General features: G+C 39.3%; 1 protein-coding gene across 18 annotated transcripts in view; it reads left to right on the top strand.

Annotated features, from left to right (window-relative positions):
* The first annotated feature begins 2,376 nt into the window (after positions 1 to 2,376).
* The window catches only part of WAC (WW domain containing adaptor with coiled-coil), a 79,590-nt gene continuing 62,328 nt past the window's right edge, over positions 2,377 to 19,638 (top strand). For 4 of the 18 annotated variants that reach the window (XM_070501081.1, XM_070501080.1, XM_070501076.1 and 1 more), the window contains exons 1-3: positions 2,881 to 3,249; positions 3,646 to 3,683; positions 5,264 to 5,476. In XM_070501081.1, coding sequence (XP_070357182.1) covers positions 3,209 to 3,249; positions 3,646 to 3,683; positions 5,264 to 5,476 — 292 coding nt within the window. In that variant the 5' untranslated portion in view covers positions 2,881 to 3,208. Of the gene's footprint in view, positions 2,656 to 2,765; positions 3,250 to 3,397; positions 3,554 to 3,645; positions 3,684 to 5,263; positions 5,477 to 19,638 lie in introns of those variants that run through there. The other 14 variants (XM_070501086.1, XM_070501084.1, XM_014859076.3 and 11 more) reach the window with 13 other exon arrangements.

Raw genomic sequence — 19,638 nt, 5'->3', positions numbered from 1 at the left:
ATCCAGATGTAGGAAGGTTGGTAGGTGCCGTTGTGGGAGTAGGTGGGAGCTGTTACTGACTTCTTCTATTTTCTTATATAAGAAACAAGATGATGACTTACTAGTGAGGAGTGGGAATGCAGAGTCAGGTCTAGAAGATGTTTAACAAGGCAGGGGAAAGGGATGCGGGAAATTAGCCTGAGGGGGTGAGGAACACAGCTCACTGAAGCACAGCTGTGTGTTTTCTCCAGCGAAGTTCAACCGCTCTCCTGCAAGCATACCATGAATTAACCAGGGTTCTGGTTTAGGTAGGTAAGATGGAGGAAGAGAGAAGGAAAGGATTGAAGGTATCTGCAAAGGCGAATTTATAACACATAACGGAATCTAAGGGAAGCAAAATCTTTAAAAAATGGCTATAACATTTAGATGTGTCCTTTAGTACATAGTTGATTCTCATTATCTGAAGTAGCTATGTTCTATAAAGTCACCATGAACCCTTAACTGCTCCTAGGGAAAATACAGCGTTAGGTGCCCGAGACTCTATTCGCAACATTTTCATCAATACAGAACTCCATTTTGTGTGTTTTTGTTTGAACACCTTATTTAATATATACTGTGGATTCATTAACACTGAACTCATTACCAAGAGCACTAGTGATTAGCCTGAAGGAAGCTTATCGAGGACAGTGTTTTCTCCACAAGGCACATCACAGCCTTCTTGTGCTTAAGAATCAGACAGCACTTCAGCACTATGCTTGGGGGGGGGAGCACTTAAAACTGCAAAACCACCAATAAAAAGCACAAAAAAGGTGAAAAACATAACACTATATATAGCGTGAAAAGCACATTTGTTTACAGTATGACAGCTGAAACAATAAGGCAGAGTCTCCCCTTGTTTAACCTTAGCTGGGAATGTGCATGTCAGGCAAGTTAAATTTTTTGCCACTCTGGGCCCGTGCACGAATGCTGTGCATATTGATTTTGGGGTTACAAATAAATTTTAGTAAGCAGGCCAATTTGCAAATATGGAATTTGTGAAGAATGAAGACTGACTGTACATTGCTTGGAACTGTTTCCTCCACAGCTCAGCCCAGTCTGCTGTTGACCAAATAGTACCAATTTCAGCAGACATCTGATTATCAAACAAGAAATTAGTAGTAAACTTTGCTGCTAGTTTTCAAGAAGTTTCTGCATAAGATCTATATATTACTTTTTATAGTTTTCCAAGCTGATGTCTCCTGTTTTCAATGTATTTGTTATGAAAGTGTCAGAAGATGCACACAAGCCAGTAGGGTTTTTTTTACCTCGTTTCAGTCACACTGGCAGTTTTTCCTTAGTTACTGACAACTTAAGAGCACTAAGTAAGCTTTTACTGGTCTCCCAAACCGCAATAACCTTATTAGGCAGGTAGATGTGACAAATAAGGGTATGTAATTATTTTTTTCAATCAGTTGTGATTTCAGGGTGTTTTCTCTCACGTCATTCTATCTCTTCAATAGATCCAACAATAACATAACTTGTTGAAAACCAAATAAGTCACTTTTTAATACTGGTTTTTGGAGTAGTCTTATTTCTAGGTATTTGTTTCCTATTTTGCTGTTTTATTCTATGTAAATAGTCGTATATTTATGTTTATTACAATCCTTTTCATTAAGCTAATGCTGCCTCAGGAAGAATTTAGAGTAGGGAATTAAAAAAGGCCGGGACGCCACCACCCTCAGAGAAAGCTAAATTTTCTGGACTTTTCCCTCCCAACGCGCCAACGCTGCTGGTGGGCCTGTGGCGGTACACAACACTCCACGGGCAGCAGCCCCTAGGCCTTTAGTCCCATGGAGAACTTCCAGGGGGAATTTCCCGTCACCAGAGGACTCCAGCGAGAACAGGAACTAGAAGAGAGAAAAATGGGAAATAAAGCAGACGGTGGGCAGGGCAGGGCTGGGGTGGAAAACATTAAGCAGGGAGGACGGGCTCAGCGCGTCCTCCCAGCCCCCGCCCCGAGGCCCCCGGCCCAGCGCGGTCGGCTCCGCGGCCCCGAGCGGCGCCCCCCTCGGGCTGGACTCCGCCCTGCCCGCGCGGACGCCCGGCCTCCCCGCACTCTGTCTGACCCCCAGAGATGCCCCGCTCCGGTGTCTCCCCTCCGCGGACAGCTCGCTCTCTGGCCGCTCGGGGAGGGACTTACTTCTAAGATGCCCACGGCAGGCCCCGCAGACGGCCGGCCGGGCGCGCAGCGTCCGGGTGCGGGCAGGTGCCCAGGCCCGGATTCCGCCCCACAGTGCCCGAGGGAGTTCGGTGGTACCCGTCCGCCGGCCGCCCGCCCAGGGGCTTCCGACCACCCAGCAGGCGCCCGAAGGGGCGGGGGCGGCGGCCCGAGAGCGCCCCCGGCGCCCTCCCACCCCCGCGCCGCTGAGCGCACGCGCAGCACCGCCGCCTCCCTATTTAGTCCGCGATGGCTTCTCTCGCGCCCCACCGTCCTCCTCCCGAAGGCGGCTCCCTCCCCGCGCACCCCGGGGCCCCTCGGACCGGCCTCGAGCAGGTCCCCGAGCAGGACTGTCCCTAAACGGGAACGGCGGTGGGCGGACGTGCGCGTGAGGAAAGAAGCGGCAACCGGAAAGAGCGGACGGGTCGCGAGGAGGCGAGCCAGGCCTCGGAGGAAGAGGAAGGCCGGGCCGAGCCGAGGTTTGCCGAAGGCGGCGTTCCGGAGCCGCGCGGGGCGGGGAGGGCGGCAGAGGGTGGGAGAGGAGGGGCGCGGCGGAAACTGCCGAGGGTTTCCGAAGGCCGCCGCGGCCGAGTTGCCCGGATGTAGTTGGTGGAGCGGCAGCGGCGGCACCAGCGGCGGCGGTGGCGGCGGCGGCAGGAGGAGGAGGAGAAGGAGCAGGCAGCGGCGGCGGCGGGGGGAGGAGGGGAGGAGGCGGCGGAGCAGGAGGTGGAGAAGGTGGAGGAGGCAGTCGCTCTCCGCGGGGCCGAGCCGGACGCGTCTTCTTGGCCCCCTCCCCCCGGCTCGCCGCTGCCGCCGTGTAGTTGGCGCCGCTGGCCGGGCTGAGAGTGAGCGCGGTGTGGACGGAGGGAGATGGCCCGGGAGCGCCGGCGCCAGTAACGGGGAGGTGCTGAGAGTCGCCGAGGGCCGCCGGGCCCTGGTGCCGGTGCTGCCGCCCGCCCGCCGCCTGCGCGCCCGCCCGCCCCTCGCGGCCGCTCTCCCCTCCCCCGACACACACTCACAGGCCGGGCATTGATGGTAATGTATGCGAGGAAACAGCAGAGACTCAGTGATGGGTAAATCGTCTTCTCCTTTCGGGCCGGGCCGCGGCGGGCGGGGGGCGGCGGCGGCGGCGGCGGGGGGGGGGCTGTTCCTCCGGAGCTGGTGCTGCCGAGCCGCCATTTTTGTTGTTAACCCTGCTCGGGCTCGGGCGGGGAGGAGGAGCCGCGGCGCGGGCGGGCGGGCGAGGACGGCGGGTGCGGAGGGCGCGCGGGCCGTGCGCGGGGCTGCGCCCGCGCGGGGCCTCCCTGAGCTGCGCGCGCGTGTGCGTGTCTGTGTGTGTGTGCGCGCGCTCTTGTGGGCTCGCCGCCGGGCCGGACGGTAGGTCTCCCGCGGGGAGGGGCGCGGGGCGGCCCGTTTTCTTCCTCCCCCCCGAGATGTCTCATGTCGCCGTCTCTCTTCCTGTTTTTCAGCTGTCACGACCGGAGGGGGGACTCGCAGCCTTACCAGGTACCAGCCGAGGCCGGGGTGGGGTGGATGGGGGACGGCGGGGGAAGGGAGGAACTGCTACTCGAGCGCAGGCTTCAGAAGTCGGTGCAGGCCCTTCAGTGCAACAGATCCCAAACTAGCGCCGCGGGGCCCCTGAAAATCGTGTGTTAGGGTCCTTGAGCGCTCTCCAGCGAGGTTTAGTGACTTGTTTTGACAGGTGACTGGAGGGAGTTCGGTTTTTTTAAGAAAGAAAACGTTCTCGGCCAGGAAAGACCTGCTTTGATTACTTAGGCGTGAAGGAATCGATGGGATGAGGTGATAGGTGCCTTCTGAACCATATTTGTTTATTGTATTGGAGAACTAAAATTTACTGTGAAGGAATTAAAATTATAGCTGAAAGTTGACGTAAAGGTATTAAGATTAGATGAATGGTCTGGGAAGAAACAACTAATGCATTCGCAACTCTGACGTGTGTTGTAAACCACTATGTCTTCCCCTTTTAATTGTTTTTGGTGCAAATAATTGCCCTGCTAGTGAAAGACAATGCTTTTGTTTCTGTAAGAATCGAGATTTTCGGATACTTAGGTAATTCATTTTAATGTAGACGGTGCCAGGTATGTTGGTTCCTTTTTGTTACAGCGGTTGCTGCGTGGAAACTTTTTAAACATTATGATAGAGGTAGCCCCTGTTTTCAGGGGGAAAGATTTCATAAATGGTTGGTAACTAACTATCAGATGACACTAGAAATAAATAGTTTCAACATCTAATCACTTAAAGGATAAGAGAGCAGGTTTCTAAGCTGACACTTTTGTTACTGGCTGGCATGAGTTGTTGAAGCTCAAGTTAAAAACCTTAGGTCGCTGAGATGTAAAAAATAAAAAACATTGTTCATTACATTTGGGTGGTCAAAAATTTGACGCTACTGAATCTGCCCCTCTAAACCATAATTAACCACATTGTAAAAGACTAGTATATCATGTTTGTGCTACATGTGTTTTAGAGTGAAACTAAATCGTTATTGTGAGGGAGTTCCAGTATGTTTTGTTAGAAACATTGGGCAACATTTTTATACTTTAAAATTATATTCCACACTTGCAGGAGTAGCTTAGTTCGGTCTGAAGTGCTTTATTTCAGTCAAATTGGAGAGAATGATGCTTTCTTTTTTTGTAGGTTTGCAGAAACATGCTTATGGTTAGTTACGCTTGGGGCTGTGCATTTTAGTTGTAGAGCAGAAATAGGTTACAGTAGTACTCAATTGCTAATTTTATTTAGATTAACCTTTTTAATTCCTGGGAAAATTTATTGGGGAATTGGTGTACAAAGATGTCTGATTTCTTGTATTTACAGCGTACTTACTGGAGTGGTTTTTTTTCCTTTTCCTTTTCTTTTTTACATGTGGTATTATGACTTGTGTGAGGAGTTTTATAATAACTCTTGGGCATTTAGGACTTCTCCAAATAACTTAAAGGCAGAATTGAATATGGAAATTTTAATTTTATTGATAGAAATTCATAAAACTTAAAGTTAGTACATCAGATTTTATGATAAAATTAATTTAGGAAGTTAAGTTTAAAGTTTCAATTCTTTCTCTCTCTTTTTGGGGGGGTGATGTTTTACAGGCACTTAAATATTCATCGAAGAGTCACCCCAGTAGCGGTGATCACAGACATGAAAAAATGCGAGACGCTGCAGATCCTTCACCACCAAATAAAATGTTGCGGAGATCTGATAGTCCTGAAAACAAATATAGTGACAGCACAGGTCACAGTAAGGCCAAAAATGTGCATATTCACAGAGTTAGAGAGAGGGATGGTGGTGAGTAGCCTTTTTTTGAAACTTTCACGTATCTTTATTTTTAATAGTAGCTCTATATAAAACAATAGGTGGTAATATTTCCAGCTTGCGGACATTACCATATGGTTATGTCATCAAAGTAATTTTATTTTTATCAAGTTATCTGATTCCTAAACAAATGTAGAAATGAGGTGCAGACCTGAACATCTGAAAATGGACTTCAATGTTTGATAACTAGAAGTGCATTAATAATGTAGTCTACCAAATGCTTTATTAATGATGAGAGAAATACAGGACATTTTTCTAAGAAGGGAGCTTTAATCTTTTCAAATAAAGATTTCAGTTTGTCTTAGTTTATTTTGAGATCCTTGTTGCTACTTGAGTTTATTTTTTAAGGAGTTCAGATGTGTTTCCTAATGATAAATTATGAATTTAAAAACAGTATTTTTTTGAGACAATTCACAGGTTAAAAAAAATTTTGATATTCAGAAAATTTCTTTTAGATTTTTGTTGTAAACATTTAAAATATTCTGTATTCTCCAGGATGTTGTTAATAATGTAAGTTCTATAATGTGTTCATTGAAATATTCAACTTTTTAAAAGTTACTCTCATTTCTTTTGAACACTGCTGTTACCCTTCAGTTGTTACTTTGCCTCAAGCTCTTTGTGGCAGGAGGCTGAGATCAAGTAAACTCAAACTGTTTTTGAACTTAATTTGCCCCAAATTTACCAAAATATCAGATTTCATGTCTCAAGCATTCATTGAGGAACAGACCAATTTCACTAAGATAGTTAAGACCATTTATATTTTTTCCCACTCTGAGATTTTACATTGCTCAATAGATAACATGTTTGAGATAAATATACAATATTAATTGTGCTTTTATAACCTGAGGAAACTAGTACCATGTGGCTTTCTGCTTCTGATTGTCAACCAGCTTCTCAATACTTTGCTTACTTTAAGAAACTGTCCTGCATCTTCTGGGCCTCTTTTTTGCCTCTGATAGAAATCAGCTTTACTCAGTTTGATCAGATAGTGAGAAACATTGACGTCTGTACAGAATTCCTGGATTAAGGGAATTAATAATGATCAGACTATTGCATTAAGATGAAATAATTTAGATGGTTATTGGATGGGAGGACAAAATATTTCTCTGTTGAATATAGCCATTGCTTTGTGCTACTTACGCAGATAAAGCATACATTTGTTTGTAAGTAACAGTAGCAGGTGGGTTTGGTTATTAAAGTGTTAGAAGTTCTTTGATGGCAAAATTAAACTATTAATAGTTTTAGTTTGTGGGTAAATTTTCTATAGTGTTATGTGTAGTCTGAGGTTATACTGTCATCAATCAGTCTTTTATAGTGATTTCATTTCAAATGTTAGCTCTAGGAAGGCAGGTACTGCTGGTACTATATTTTAATTTTAAAATTTCGGGGATTGTGACCAAATAGGATGTGGCATCTTGTCTCCTTATAGATAAGTATCTTAGATTCTCTTCTAGTGATTACATTTCGGTTAATGGGTCATCCATCCCCAAATCCAGGAAGACATCAGTGGGGTGCTCTAGGAAACTTGTAAATGCTTTGATACATTTACAGTGAAACAGGCCTGATAAATTCTTTTACAGGTGAAATAATCTCAGGCACATTCTGTTGCTTATTCATTCAACAAACATTGGGCATCCACTGTATGTCAACAATTGTGTGGTGTTTATGAAAGGAAAGATAAGATGTGATCCTGGCCTTGAAGCTATACTTAAAGGTTTTTACTCTTGAGAGCTAGTGGTGTTTTAGCTGCTTACTTTTTCTCTACTCCTTTTTTTCTTCATTTTGATTTTGATTTTACTTCCCATGGGAACTCCAGATACCTGTTGTTGGCTTTTAGTTTCCTTTTTATTTGCATCTGCTTGCTGATGTTTCTTTAGCTCCATTTTTAAGAAACTTCTTATTTTTCTGATCTAGTCATTTGCTAAGTTAGGCCTCACTTTCTTTGCTTTTTAGCTGCTTGTCTATCTTCCTCTGGAGCCTTTTAACTAATGCTATAACTCCATCCCTATCTGTACCATCCCTAAGATACCTGGCTGCCATAACACCACCATAATATATATTTCCATTCTGGAGTTTAGAGGGTTTTGATGTTAATTCTGTCTGTTAAAGATGGTAATTCTTCCCTCATTTAATACTTACATATTTAGTCGTTAGACTTTGACTCCGGGTGCTTTGTTTACTGCTAATATGTCTTTGAAAGTAAGCTTTTTAAACTGCATACGAGTAACTATCACAGGCATTTGTACTACCTTAGATTTTTATCTTTAAATAAATTTAAATGTGTTCCCTTAGATTTTTATGTTTAAATATGAAACTATATAGGTAAATATGGTTACATAGAGAGAGTCAAAACCATTATCCAAAGTCAAATGCAAGTGAGTTGGATTATCTGTGCACTTAGCATGTGTAAGTAACAACTTAATGTAAGAACAGGTTACTATATTGTTTATTGAGCTACATAATTTCAAATGTTATATTTTTAATTTTAGAATTAAAAAAATTAATGACTAGTAAATATCTAAGAACTTAAGAGCCTGTGTGCTATTATTTGTAACTTGTGTTTTACAAAAGCAAGTTAAACGAATGTGAAACTTGTAAGATGTGTTGATGTTTTTCTCAGGATTGGGCTTCGCTGGTATCTGTCCACATCACAACATATTTTTTTCAGTAATTACTAGATTTCTTTCATAGCACCTTGCATTTCCTTGAAAAGTGCCAGTTCAGAAATAATGTATTAAAAGGACTTTAAGATATGCTGTAAAAAGTGGGAAAGTAGGGATTGAGAGGGATTGTCACTCCTGGAAATCTTTAGTTAAGAAAAGACTTAATGCAACATAGCATTTACAGTTACGAGTTAGGGATTTTATCCCTTAGAGGTTAGTAAAGGGAATGTAGATTATTGTAAATTGAGGGAAATTATGTGAGAGTATAACTTACTAAAAAGGTTCTTGGTGAAATAGTTATTTTTATGTATCCTGTGATCTGTCTGCAGAACATATAATCTTTTGTTTAAATATAACCAAAAGCAAAAATCTTAAGGTATAATTATTAGATTTGTGTTTTGTATCTAAGACCTGTTTTCAAAGGTTCAGCTGATGTCCATACCTCACAAGTATGAGCATAGAGTGCAGCTTGAGTTTATACTTCTGTGCAATTTTAAAACTTTCCATTTGATTAAAATATGTTTTTCTGGAGGACTGGTTCTAAATGATGATTTTACCAAGTAACTTTAAGAATGATGATAGTACAGATGAATTTAGGAATGAAGCGTATCTTTACATAGATTCTGTAAAGCTGTTCCACAAAACTTCAACCTCTTGAGGGTTGTCCCCTTTTTCTCATCATCCTTCTCAGAATTAACTATAATAAGATATATTTGGAATACTTGTTAGAAATATCTTTTTTGGGGAAATAACTTAGCTCAATTGGTTAAATGAAAAGTATTCTTTATTGGTTCCCTGATTTGTGAGACTTAGTGAATTTGCAGAACTTTGTAGTTAGCATCCAGATATCTTGGGTACAAAGGAAAATTGCCCTTAGTGGTTTAGTAACCATTATTGCTAAAGATTTTCAAGTTTTTAGCTGTGTACTAAAAGTTTTTAGCTTGTTTTGTCATTTAGCTGTATCTGGAGAAATTTGGAAGTGTATTTTCATACAGAAGTTACTGTAATTAACATTTGAAGGAATTGTTCAGTAGGGACCATTTGGAGACAATTGATGTTTTCATAGTTTTTTAAAAAAATAACAGTAATATTTCAGTCTTTCTCATTGGATAATAGACTGTGATACTTGTACAACGTGGCCTGTGGATGTTCAGATAATGTTATGTTTTGAATAAAATGGAATATGCTTTGTGTATGTAATCTTAGAAAGTACTGTGTAAATGAACAGTCTTATTTGATCCTCACTTTGACCTTGGAAGGTAAATAGAACAGATAGTATCCTTGTTTTAGTTTCACAAATGAGGGAAATTTTACTTATATAAAATTGAACAAACAGTGACAGAGTTGAGTGTGGACATTAGGCCATTTTCTACTTTCTAAGTTGTATACACTGTCAGAGATGAAACCTTTAGGCACGTTGAAAGCTTCTTTGGTAGGTGTTTACTATAACGCAAATTAGTTTAAAGGTAATTTTGCTTGTATCCTCTTAGTGCCTTCACCTGACTTTCCCCAGTGGTTACAGCTTACCTAATTATAGTGCAGTAGCAAAGGCATTGACATTGGTACAGTGTATGTGTGTAGTTCTAGACCAAATTATCACATGTCAGTGTTTTACTGTTGAAGATAAGTTTCAACATAAAAGCTTGCCAAAGTTTTCTCTAGGAAGAAGCCAGTTTTCTCAAGTTAAGCCCTCATATTCAGAGATTTGTTTTCAAAGCAGCTTGGAAATTTCATACAGAGTCTAAAATTTACTAATATTTATATTTCAATACGATTAACTGATGTTAAGTATTTTTCTGTCTAGTAAAAATAGGACATAAATATTACCTGTTTTTATTGATCCATGCTTTCTAGTATGATAGTAGAGTAGGCAGACGTGTTTGCACTGGATTTCCGTACATCAGTTTTTAAAAAAAGACCACAGGAAATAGGTATTCCCTTTCAAGAAAGAATAAGTTTGGCAGATTAGCAGTCTTCATATTTCAACTCTTCAGTATTTTTTCCTTAATTTTAGAAAACATATATGCTCTCAACCTTAGTACGTGTATTTGAACACATACCGTGTCATTTGTCTTATAGTCATCACATTTTAACATTTTTGTTCTTTTTACAGAAATGGTTATTATGTATTGTTTATGATGTAATGGTATCTCTGTTTTGCAGTCAAAAATATTTTGGAATGGTTCACTTTGATCTTTCAAAGCAGTCTTAATTGAACTGGTCTTTAGTTATGCAAGGTGTATTTAAAGTTCTTGGCATAACATAGGATTTTTGGTCCGTAATTCACAGAAAATTTACATATTCTAGGTTTTCTCTCTGTTAAGCATTTTTTGTTGTCTTATGCTATTGTGCAGAATAGTTTTGGTGTATGTAGTGTATCATTTTGTTATGCTGAAAAGAGGGGCAATGGCAATGAATTGGGACATCTTTATAGGGTTTCTGTAACTGGGACCACATCTGTGACTGGATTCTGCTTCTGGGACCCTATACTGAGTACTGGAGATACTATTTGTCAGTCATTTCGAAACCAGTTACTTAGGGCATGAAAATATATCCTATGAAGAGTCTACTTTTTGTGTTTTGTATGATGCTTCATAATTTCCAAAGCTCTTTTATGTTCTTTCTCATCTGATCCCATAACAGCCCTTTGAAATAGACTGATCAGGATTGTTGCTGCCTTACTGATGAAAGTATAATCCAATTAAAGTATTTAGCCTACTATTAATTGTTGACTCTGGAAAGCAAGTTTGTTTGCTGTATGTAAAACCTTCTACCTACCTTCAGATTTTTCCCCAGGCATAACCTCTTCTTAGTAGTACTTCAGATACAACCACTGTAGTCCTGGCTACCTGCTTCTCTTACCTGGACTCTGCAAGAATCTCCTGAATGATGTCCCTGCATCGTTTCTGCTTCACACAGTTATTTCCCCACACAGTAGCCAGGCTCCATTTAAAATGGAGTGGCCCATTTAAAATGTCACTCAGTCCACATCTCTCCCATGCTCAAAACCCTCCAGTGACTGTTACTAAGGCCTAGAAAAGACCCTGTGTAATCTGGTGTCTGAGTATTTCTTTAGCCTCTTCACCTACCACTCTTCCCTTTGTTTGTGGTACTCTGTCCATACTGGCCCTAAAGGAAGAAGTTTCTGCTTGTCTCAAGGGTTCTGCACGTTATGCTCCTTCTGTCTGGGATGTTCATCTTTCTGTATGTCCTCCTGGTGTACTCTTTCAATAATCTGTTTTCTTAAATGTCACCCTCTCATAGAGGTCTGCCTACCTATCCTGATCACTCTGAAACAGCCATCCCCATCATTGTCTATCCTTTCCCTTACTTTGTTTCTTGTACTTAATGTGATTTGATGTTATTTGCTTGTAGTCATTCTGCTGTAACATGACATATGTTCCTGAAAGTCGCCATGCTATGCAAAATTTTACCGCAGGATTTATGGGGAAAATGTGGTTAGGGGCACGGTATTCAAAAACGTTTCCAGTGGCACATTAAAAAAAGAATAGGAACCCAATAAAAATCGTAGCATAACATATTAAATGGTTAAGGAGTATATTAACAATATAGTAAACATGGTGCTTTACCTTGACAAAGACTTGAAATTAGCTTGTGGAAGTGGGCATCTGATGGAAGGGTTGCAGCTTGTGAGTTGTGAAGTAATGGAAGGAGAGTTATCTGAAACAACCCTCAAAGTTGTAACAGCAATTGTGGAGGGATATGACTCCTAATTCTATGGTGAACTGAAGTAGCTGGCAGATGTTTGAGGTGTGTGTGCATCTGTGTGCTTTGTGAATTCTTTTGTATAGCTTGGTTCAGCTGGATGCAGCTGGTGTTTATCACAGGTGAAATTGCTCATAAATGAGTGGGAAATTTGTATTATGCTCAGATAGTTTCCTGATATGTCAATAGTGCTCAAACAAATTTGCATTTTCAGAACAAGTATTACAGCATAGCTGACTGTATTTTAGTTTGTTTGCTTGTCTTCAGTGGAATACGGGCTCCACTAGAACAGGGAGTGAGTTTATTTTGTTAATGATTTTATTCCCTTGTATCCCTGTTGTCTAGAACAATGCTTTACACTTTGTAGCATTTTGGTAAACAGGTAGATAAAAGAATATTGGGATTGTCATTGTGATTTAAGGGACATGAAATTGCACTTTTCCAGAACAGTGTTTCTCAAACTTGGATGTGTATACTAATTAGCTGGGGATCTTGTTAAAATGCATATTCTAGTTCAGCAATTCTGGGATGGGGCCCAAGGGTTCACCTCTTTAACAAGATCCCAGTTAGTGCCCATGTTGCTGGCTGCATGTGAGTAACAAGGTTCTAGGGCAGGACTGTCCAGTGAATGTAATGTGAGCCGCAAGTGCAAATCACATCTGTGGCTTTCTGGTAGCCATATTGAAGTAAAGGTGGAATGAAATTAATTTCAGTGTATTTTATATAACCTAATATATCTAAAGTATTATCATTTCAGTATGTACTTGTTACTTTAAAAACTGATGAGATCCTTTATGATCCTTTTTTTGTATAAAGTCTTTGAAATTCAGTATTTTATACTTACAGAACATTTTAGTTTGGACTAGCTGCATTTCGTATGTGTACTTGCCACATTTGGTTAGTGGCCACTGAATTGCACGGCACAGTTCTGGAGAATATGATCGTGCTGTTGGTCTGTCCAGCTTTATACATAATTCCTCTTTCTCTAAAGTTTTCTGTGTGCCTAATTTCTGAAGTACCATATTTATGCAAAACAAGATTGGAGTTAATGGGTCCTTGAACTATATAATGCTTCTTGTACTAAAATGTTTCCTTGTTAGTACACATTTATTATAGAAAAATTACGAAATGCTGATAAAGGGGGCAAAATAAAATTGCCTCAAATTCTTTCATTTGGAGTTAATCGGTAGTTTTCATAGGACACATTCTTATGCCAATAAGAATAAGGGATTCTTATAAATAGCCTTTCCAGAATTATTAGAGTGGGTTCATAGTATGTTATGCCTATTTTTTTTTGGCTTGTATTTAGTATTTGCATAGAGGATTCAACAGACACTTGCTGTTGACAATACCAATCTGAGAGGACTAAGAGTTCCTTGTAGTTATTGCTTAGGGAATCTTAATACTTAGCTTATCTCTCAACTAATGGATAAAGTCTTTTTTCAGGTTTGTATTTAAATTCAGGCTCTGATACTTGTAGCTTGGTGACCTTAGGCACACTACTTAATCTGAATTTTTGTGTCCACTCCCCTAGGATTGTTGTGGGGTTAATTGAAATTATGTAGCCAAAACACTTAAAGTATTTAGCTAAGTGCCTGGACTCTGTAACACAGTAAATTATTAGATTTATTTTTTATAAATTATTTTTTATATTTATCTTATTACTATGACTAATTACAAGTTAGTGTCAGATCAGCAGCCCTAGGTCTCAAACTACTCCTTCCTTCTTCCTTTAGAGTTGGGGGTGAAAATACTGGGTATTTCACTTGCCAACTGTGAGGAGTCTGGCAAATGAAAGCTACATGAAGGAGGCTGCGGGGCAATTCTAACTTGGTACGTGCTCATACTCAGGACTTTGTAGTGCAGAGATTTTTAGGGTAGGTGTAAGAGCTCAAAAACCAAAACACGGATTTAGGGTAATTTGCCCAGATTTGGCTGCTTGTAAGAATCGCCTGAGAAGCTTTTAACACCACAAGTTCCCTGACTCCATGTGAATTGCCGTGAACAGAGCAATAGGGGATGGAGCCTGGAAAACTGAATTTTTAAATAAACACTGGTTTAATTTAGGTATTGTTAACTACAGAACTAGGGAGAGTGCACACAAGAAGAGGAGGAATTCTGAAGTGGGCATTAAGGAATGTGAATTTTATCATTAGGAATCTACAAGTTAGAGTGGTTATTTGCCAAATCATACGTTGTGTTTTCTTGCGTTTTAAAAAGTGCTCAGGGGGGAAAAATTTTCTTCTCTGTCACCTTCTTTCCTGATTCATAGATAGTAGTACGCTTTGTATGCAGTTACACGTTAAATAGCTAACTTAGTATCTTTGGGCATATATATCTAATGCCCCCGGTAGAACTAATGCTGGACAGCAGAGAAGCTTCTAACCAGTATTAGCAAGTGGCCAGGCCGGTAAGATATGTTTGAGTAGTATCTGGAGCCACTGCTGTTGCTCTAGATAAAACTGTCTTCAGCACTCCATATCTACACCCGCGCCCCTCCGCCCCCCCACCCCATTCCTGTGCCATCAAGCTGTCTGAGACAGTACAGTGGTAAACTTAATTTAGTTTTTATCTTTTTGAAAAATAGCCTTCATCCGGCTTGGTATACTCAGGCTGACTTCAGATGTTAGCAGACAGTTTTCTTAAGATTGACCCTTAGGAGTAATTGCATTTTAAAAGAAGCTAAGATGAGTATGGTTGATATATGTAGATAGAATTAGTCTTCCAGTTTAATCTTTCATTACTTCCAAATTGTGAGCCAAGCAGAATATTGGCATCTTCTGAAAGGTTCTTGAGCTGTACCTTACTCATAGAACTAATCCATTCTGGTAGCCAAAAAGCAGTACCAGTAAAATATGGCCTGCATGAGGAGAGGATCATGATAAAGTATTTCTGCACTTAATAATTGATTTGTGAAGAATAATTTTGCAGATTCTTCTAACATCATAAAAATGTATGCTGGTTGATCATGAAAATATTTATTGTAATGGGGAAAAGCTAGGGAAGTTGGAACACAGTATGATAGGCTGTTAGAAGTACTGTTCTCTCCTGCCTCCAGCCTTTTCTGTGGCGTTGGTCAGGTTTCTGTTTCTGCTGCCTATTGGCGCCTTCTCAGGAGTTTTAAAGTTTTTCGTATTTAATACTGTACGTAGATACCCGAGTCTCATTTATCATGGGACATTTAAATTATAAAGAATATTAAGAGTTAAGTCACAAGGCTGTACTTTCTAAAACTATAGACTTACCTTAATTTTATGTTTTTGTGTAATTATGATAGTTCCTTTTTTATGTAACTGTTAAATGTCAGTGTTAATTATTTTGGAAAAGTAGAACAAAGCACTTGGCTACTCAGAATCTCCCCTTTTTTTGATTTGGGCCAGTGTATTTATTATTACCGTGACAAGGAGTGGTGGAGTCCCTGATACAGTCGTGCACCTCATAACGACGTTTCAGTCAACAGTGAACCCCATATATGATAGTGGCCCCGTAAGATTAGTACCATATAGCCTGGTGTGTAGTAGGCTATACCATCTAGGTTTGTGTAAGTACACTCTGATGTTTGCACAGTAACAGTATAGCCTTATAACAACGACAAATTTCCCGGAACATATCCCCATCGTTAAACAATGCGTGACCGTGCTGATTCATAATTTAGGGATGTTCTTGATCTTTGGGAAGAACAGGTTTCAAAATGTAGCACTCATTTTAGTATTTAAACATTAAACTATTATTTTTAGTGCACACATAGGGAATTGGAAAACTTATTTTACTGTTTAATTTAGTATATTAGTTGATTTTCATTTTCATTGTACTTGCCTGGAAAGAGTTAAACATGGGCAGTCTAGAGCAGCAGAACTGTTGGGTGCTGTTACTCCTTGCTGTTTAATTTGACTTTGTCAGCATCATATTATTAGCAAGGTTGGGGATTATGCACTGTTCACTACTTTTTTCCCCTTTATGTCTTTGCACACTGGCACGTTATACATTTGAAATTGTCCTTTTGTTTGCTGGTTTTGGGCACATTCGCTAACCTTTGGTTATATAAAGCCATGTTATTAACACTGCTTTTGTATTGTAGATTTGAGGTGATTATGATTTGGATTAAGATGGCGGAAGTAGAATTTAAAGAGGATTGCAGTTGATATGAATACTTGGAGGGAAAACAGATTCTGGTGTCAGAGTGGTTAGAAATGCTGAGGAATCCTCAAGCTTGAACTTCATATACTAGGAGAATCCAAGAGAAATGGGGGTATGGGAGCCTAGATAGTTAAGATTTTGGACATGTGTTTGTCATTGGGTGACCTCTTTTATTGCTGTTATAATCTTGTTTGAAATTTTGCTGTATGGGAACCATAACAAAACTTCACTAACGTGGAAACTCCTGATTTTTGGTTTGATAATGTAGAATGGGTTAAGTTAAAAAGTCTTAAGTTTTCTATGTTAAAACAAAGGTTTACTTAATTTTTATAAATAAGGTTGGTAGGAGAGTATCCAAAGAGAAAACAAACTTTTATAACATTGAATGCATGTCCAGGGTAGTCGTTATATATAGTTCCTGCTAATTGCATATTATATTTCTTTATTAAAATTACACGAGCAACATTTATGAAAGGTAGAGTGTGCATTTCTGCTGCAGTCCCTCACTGTAGCTTTATATTAGCTTAAATCATGAAATTGCTGTTTTTCTAGGTAAAAAAAAAAATCATCATAATCATCAATTACGTGTGGTTCAGCCTAAGCTATTAAAGATGTATACCATATTCTTCTTCTTATTAGGGAAGTTCCCTTGTGGTTCAAAAACATCTAGGATATCCTTAAAGGTATTTTCTTGTCTGGATAATTTTTTTTTTTAACTTAAGGTTGTTATTGTTAATGCCATGGAATTGATTCTGGCTTACAGCCACCCTGTGTACTGCAGAGGAGAACCCTGCCCGGTCTTTCTGCGCCATCCTCTCACCTTCTGGCGCTCCATTAGACATGCTCTGTTTCTGTTCACAGGGTTTTCATGGCCAGTTTTTTTGGAAGTGGGTGGCCAGGACCTTCTTAGTCTGTCTTAGTCTGGAAGCTCTGCTGAAACATATGCACCATGGGTGACCCTGCTGGTATTGGAAATACTGGTGGCAGAGCTTTCAGCATCATAGCCACACACAGCTGCCACGATATGACAACTGATAGATGGGTAGTGTGGTTCCTTGACTGGGAAACGAACCTGGGGCCTTAGCTTCGAATCTTAACCACTAGATCACCAGGGCTGGATCTTGCCAAAGATGGGCATCCAGAAATGTTCATTGTGTCATCCTTGTTCCTAACTTTAATGGGCATACCTCTGGAGTTTTACCTTTAAAGAATGCTGCTTTTAGTTATCTGGTAGATATTTTACCAAGTTAAGGCACTTCCCTTCTTTTCCTAGTTTGGCAAGAGTATTTATCAGGAATGGATGTGGAATCTCATGCTTTTTCTGCAACTGTGAAGAGAAATGTGATGTATGTTTTTTTTCCAATTTACTGATGTAATAAATTATAATAGTTTTCTTAACATTGAACATTTTTAATGTTGAAAAACCTTTTCTTAGTCATAATATTCATAATTTTGATGTGCTAATATTTTATTTAACTTGTTTTTTCATGTCCATAAATGAGAAGCATTATTTAGAGTGGATTAGAAAGACTTCTTTTTCTGTGCCCTGAACCAGCTTAAATAATATAGGATTATCTATTTCTGAAAGCTGTGGTTGAATTCTGCTTTAAAACTCTCTGGTATTGGTGACTTACTGAGGGGTACAAGTTTGGCTCTTTTCCTACTTTTATGGTTATTGGTTTCTGTATCTCTTTTAGAAAATTTATTGATATAATGTTTAAAATTTGTGTTCAAATCTGTCAACAGTTTGACTCTTTTTCTAATATGGTACCTTCCTCCACTTTTTAAGAATCAAACTTAACCAAGGACTCATTTCTTGTATTGGTATTTTTAAAGATGCTACCAAGAAACAACTGTCTTGTCTATTTCATTTATTTCAGCTTTTATTGGATTCTTATTTGACCCTAATTTCTTCAGGTGAATACTTAGTTTATGCTGACTCTTTGTTGTTTACTGAAAATATTTAAATATGTGAATTTTCTAAACTTTGCTGCTCTGTTCATATTGCATAGGTTTTGATGCATAATTATAGAGTGATTTCGTTTTTATTCAAGCCTAAATGTGATTTCAGTTATGGTTTTTCTGTTTTTTAGCCCAGGAGTATTTAGAAGTGTGTTTTAAACTTTCTAAATGAATTTTGTAGATCAGTATTTTTTTGAATTATTATTATTACTTGGCTGTCTGTTAAATTCTAAAGTTCATTGGCCTTTTGGAATTAAGATTTTTTTCCCCTTATCTCAGAATGCTTTGTTAATTATTGTAAATACTTTTTGGATGTTTGAAAATAATGTATTTTCTTTTTGGTACAAAGCTTTGTCAGATCAAGTTCTTTATGTAATACATAACTGTACCGTTAATCCTTTGTATTCTCAATTTTTACTTGATCTATTTTCTGACTGATGAGAAAGTTTTTCAATATGATAGTTGATTTCATTCTTATTTTTTAAAGCGTTTTTGCTTTATGTGTTTTATTTTTATGTTTTCATAAAGATTCATAATTTATTTTTTTATGAGTAGTAATCTGAGGCTTTGCGTGCCCAGACACATCTTCATTTTGTCCTTAAACATGAAGAATGATCTTTTGGCTAGATTAAAAAATCATTTTTCCTTAAATCTTTATTTCTTTTTTTTCGGAAGATACTTCTAAATTGATGATTCCCATTCACTTTTGCAGATGACAAGTCTGATATCAAACCTAGTTCTTATTTATAGGTAGCTTATCCATTATGATGTGTCTCTCTTACTTTACTCTCCCACCCCCACTTGAGAGCCTTTAGGTGGGTTTTTTGGTTTGGTTTTTTTTTTTCCCCCTTAAGATTTAAAGCTTCTCCAGTCTCTCCTTATAAGTGTGGTCTTTTTTCATACTTCTGCTTACAGCTGTTTTAGTCTGAAGATAGTCCCTAGAGTCATTCTCTCCTTCCTATTCCTACTGCCCTTCCCCCTTTTTTAAATTGTTTCTGACTCTTCTTTTGTAACTCATGTTAGATGTCTTTTGATTCTATTCTCCCTATATCTTGCCTGGCAAATAGTAGATATTTGGATACTTTTTGAGTGAGAATACATTACGCAGTTCTTTTAATAGTTTCCTGTAGTTTTATGAATCTGAGTCAGTAGAAATACTCAGAATTTAGTTGTATTTTAGTTTCTTTTATGTCAAATATGTTTTCTCAGAAGATTTTCTTTTTGAGTTTGGCGCATCTCTTCCACGTTATTGACTTCCTCACATATGTCCTCAGATGTGTTTGTAGTTGTCCATATTTGTGAGGGAGAGTCTAGGTTAACCACTGTCTAGTAGAACGTTTGCATGGTTGAAAACGTTTGATATCTGAGGTGTCCAGTATGGTTTCCATTAGCCACACGTGCCTGTTGAACATTTGAAATGTGGCTAGTGCAACTAAGAAACTCAAGTTTTAATGTTTTTAAATTTAAATATAGCCCATTTCTGTTATGCTACTTCTCACTATTGAGATTTCTCTTGGAATTGCTAATAATCTCTTGGTTACCAAGTTCACTGAAAACCTTTCAGTCCTCATCTTACTTGACTTAAGCCCTTTGAAGTGATTTCTCCTTCCTTATTGAGTTTTTTGAGTTTTCATAATGTTGATTTTC

The sequence above is a fragment of the Equus asinus genome, chromosome 29 (assembly GCF_041296235.1).
Source record: "Equus asinus isolate D_3611 breed Donkey chromosome 29, EquAss-T2T_v2, whole genome shotgun sequence".
Lineage (NCBI taxonomy): Eukaryota > Metazoa > Chordata > Mammalia > Perissodactyla > Equidae > Equus > Equus asinus.
Note: the sequence above shows the minus strand (reverse complement) of the source record. Positions and strands in the feature narration are given on the sequence as shown.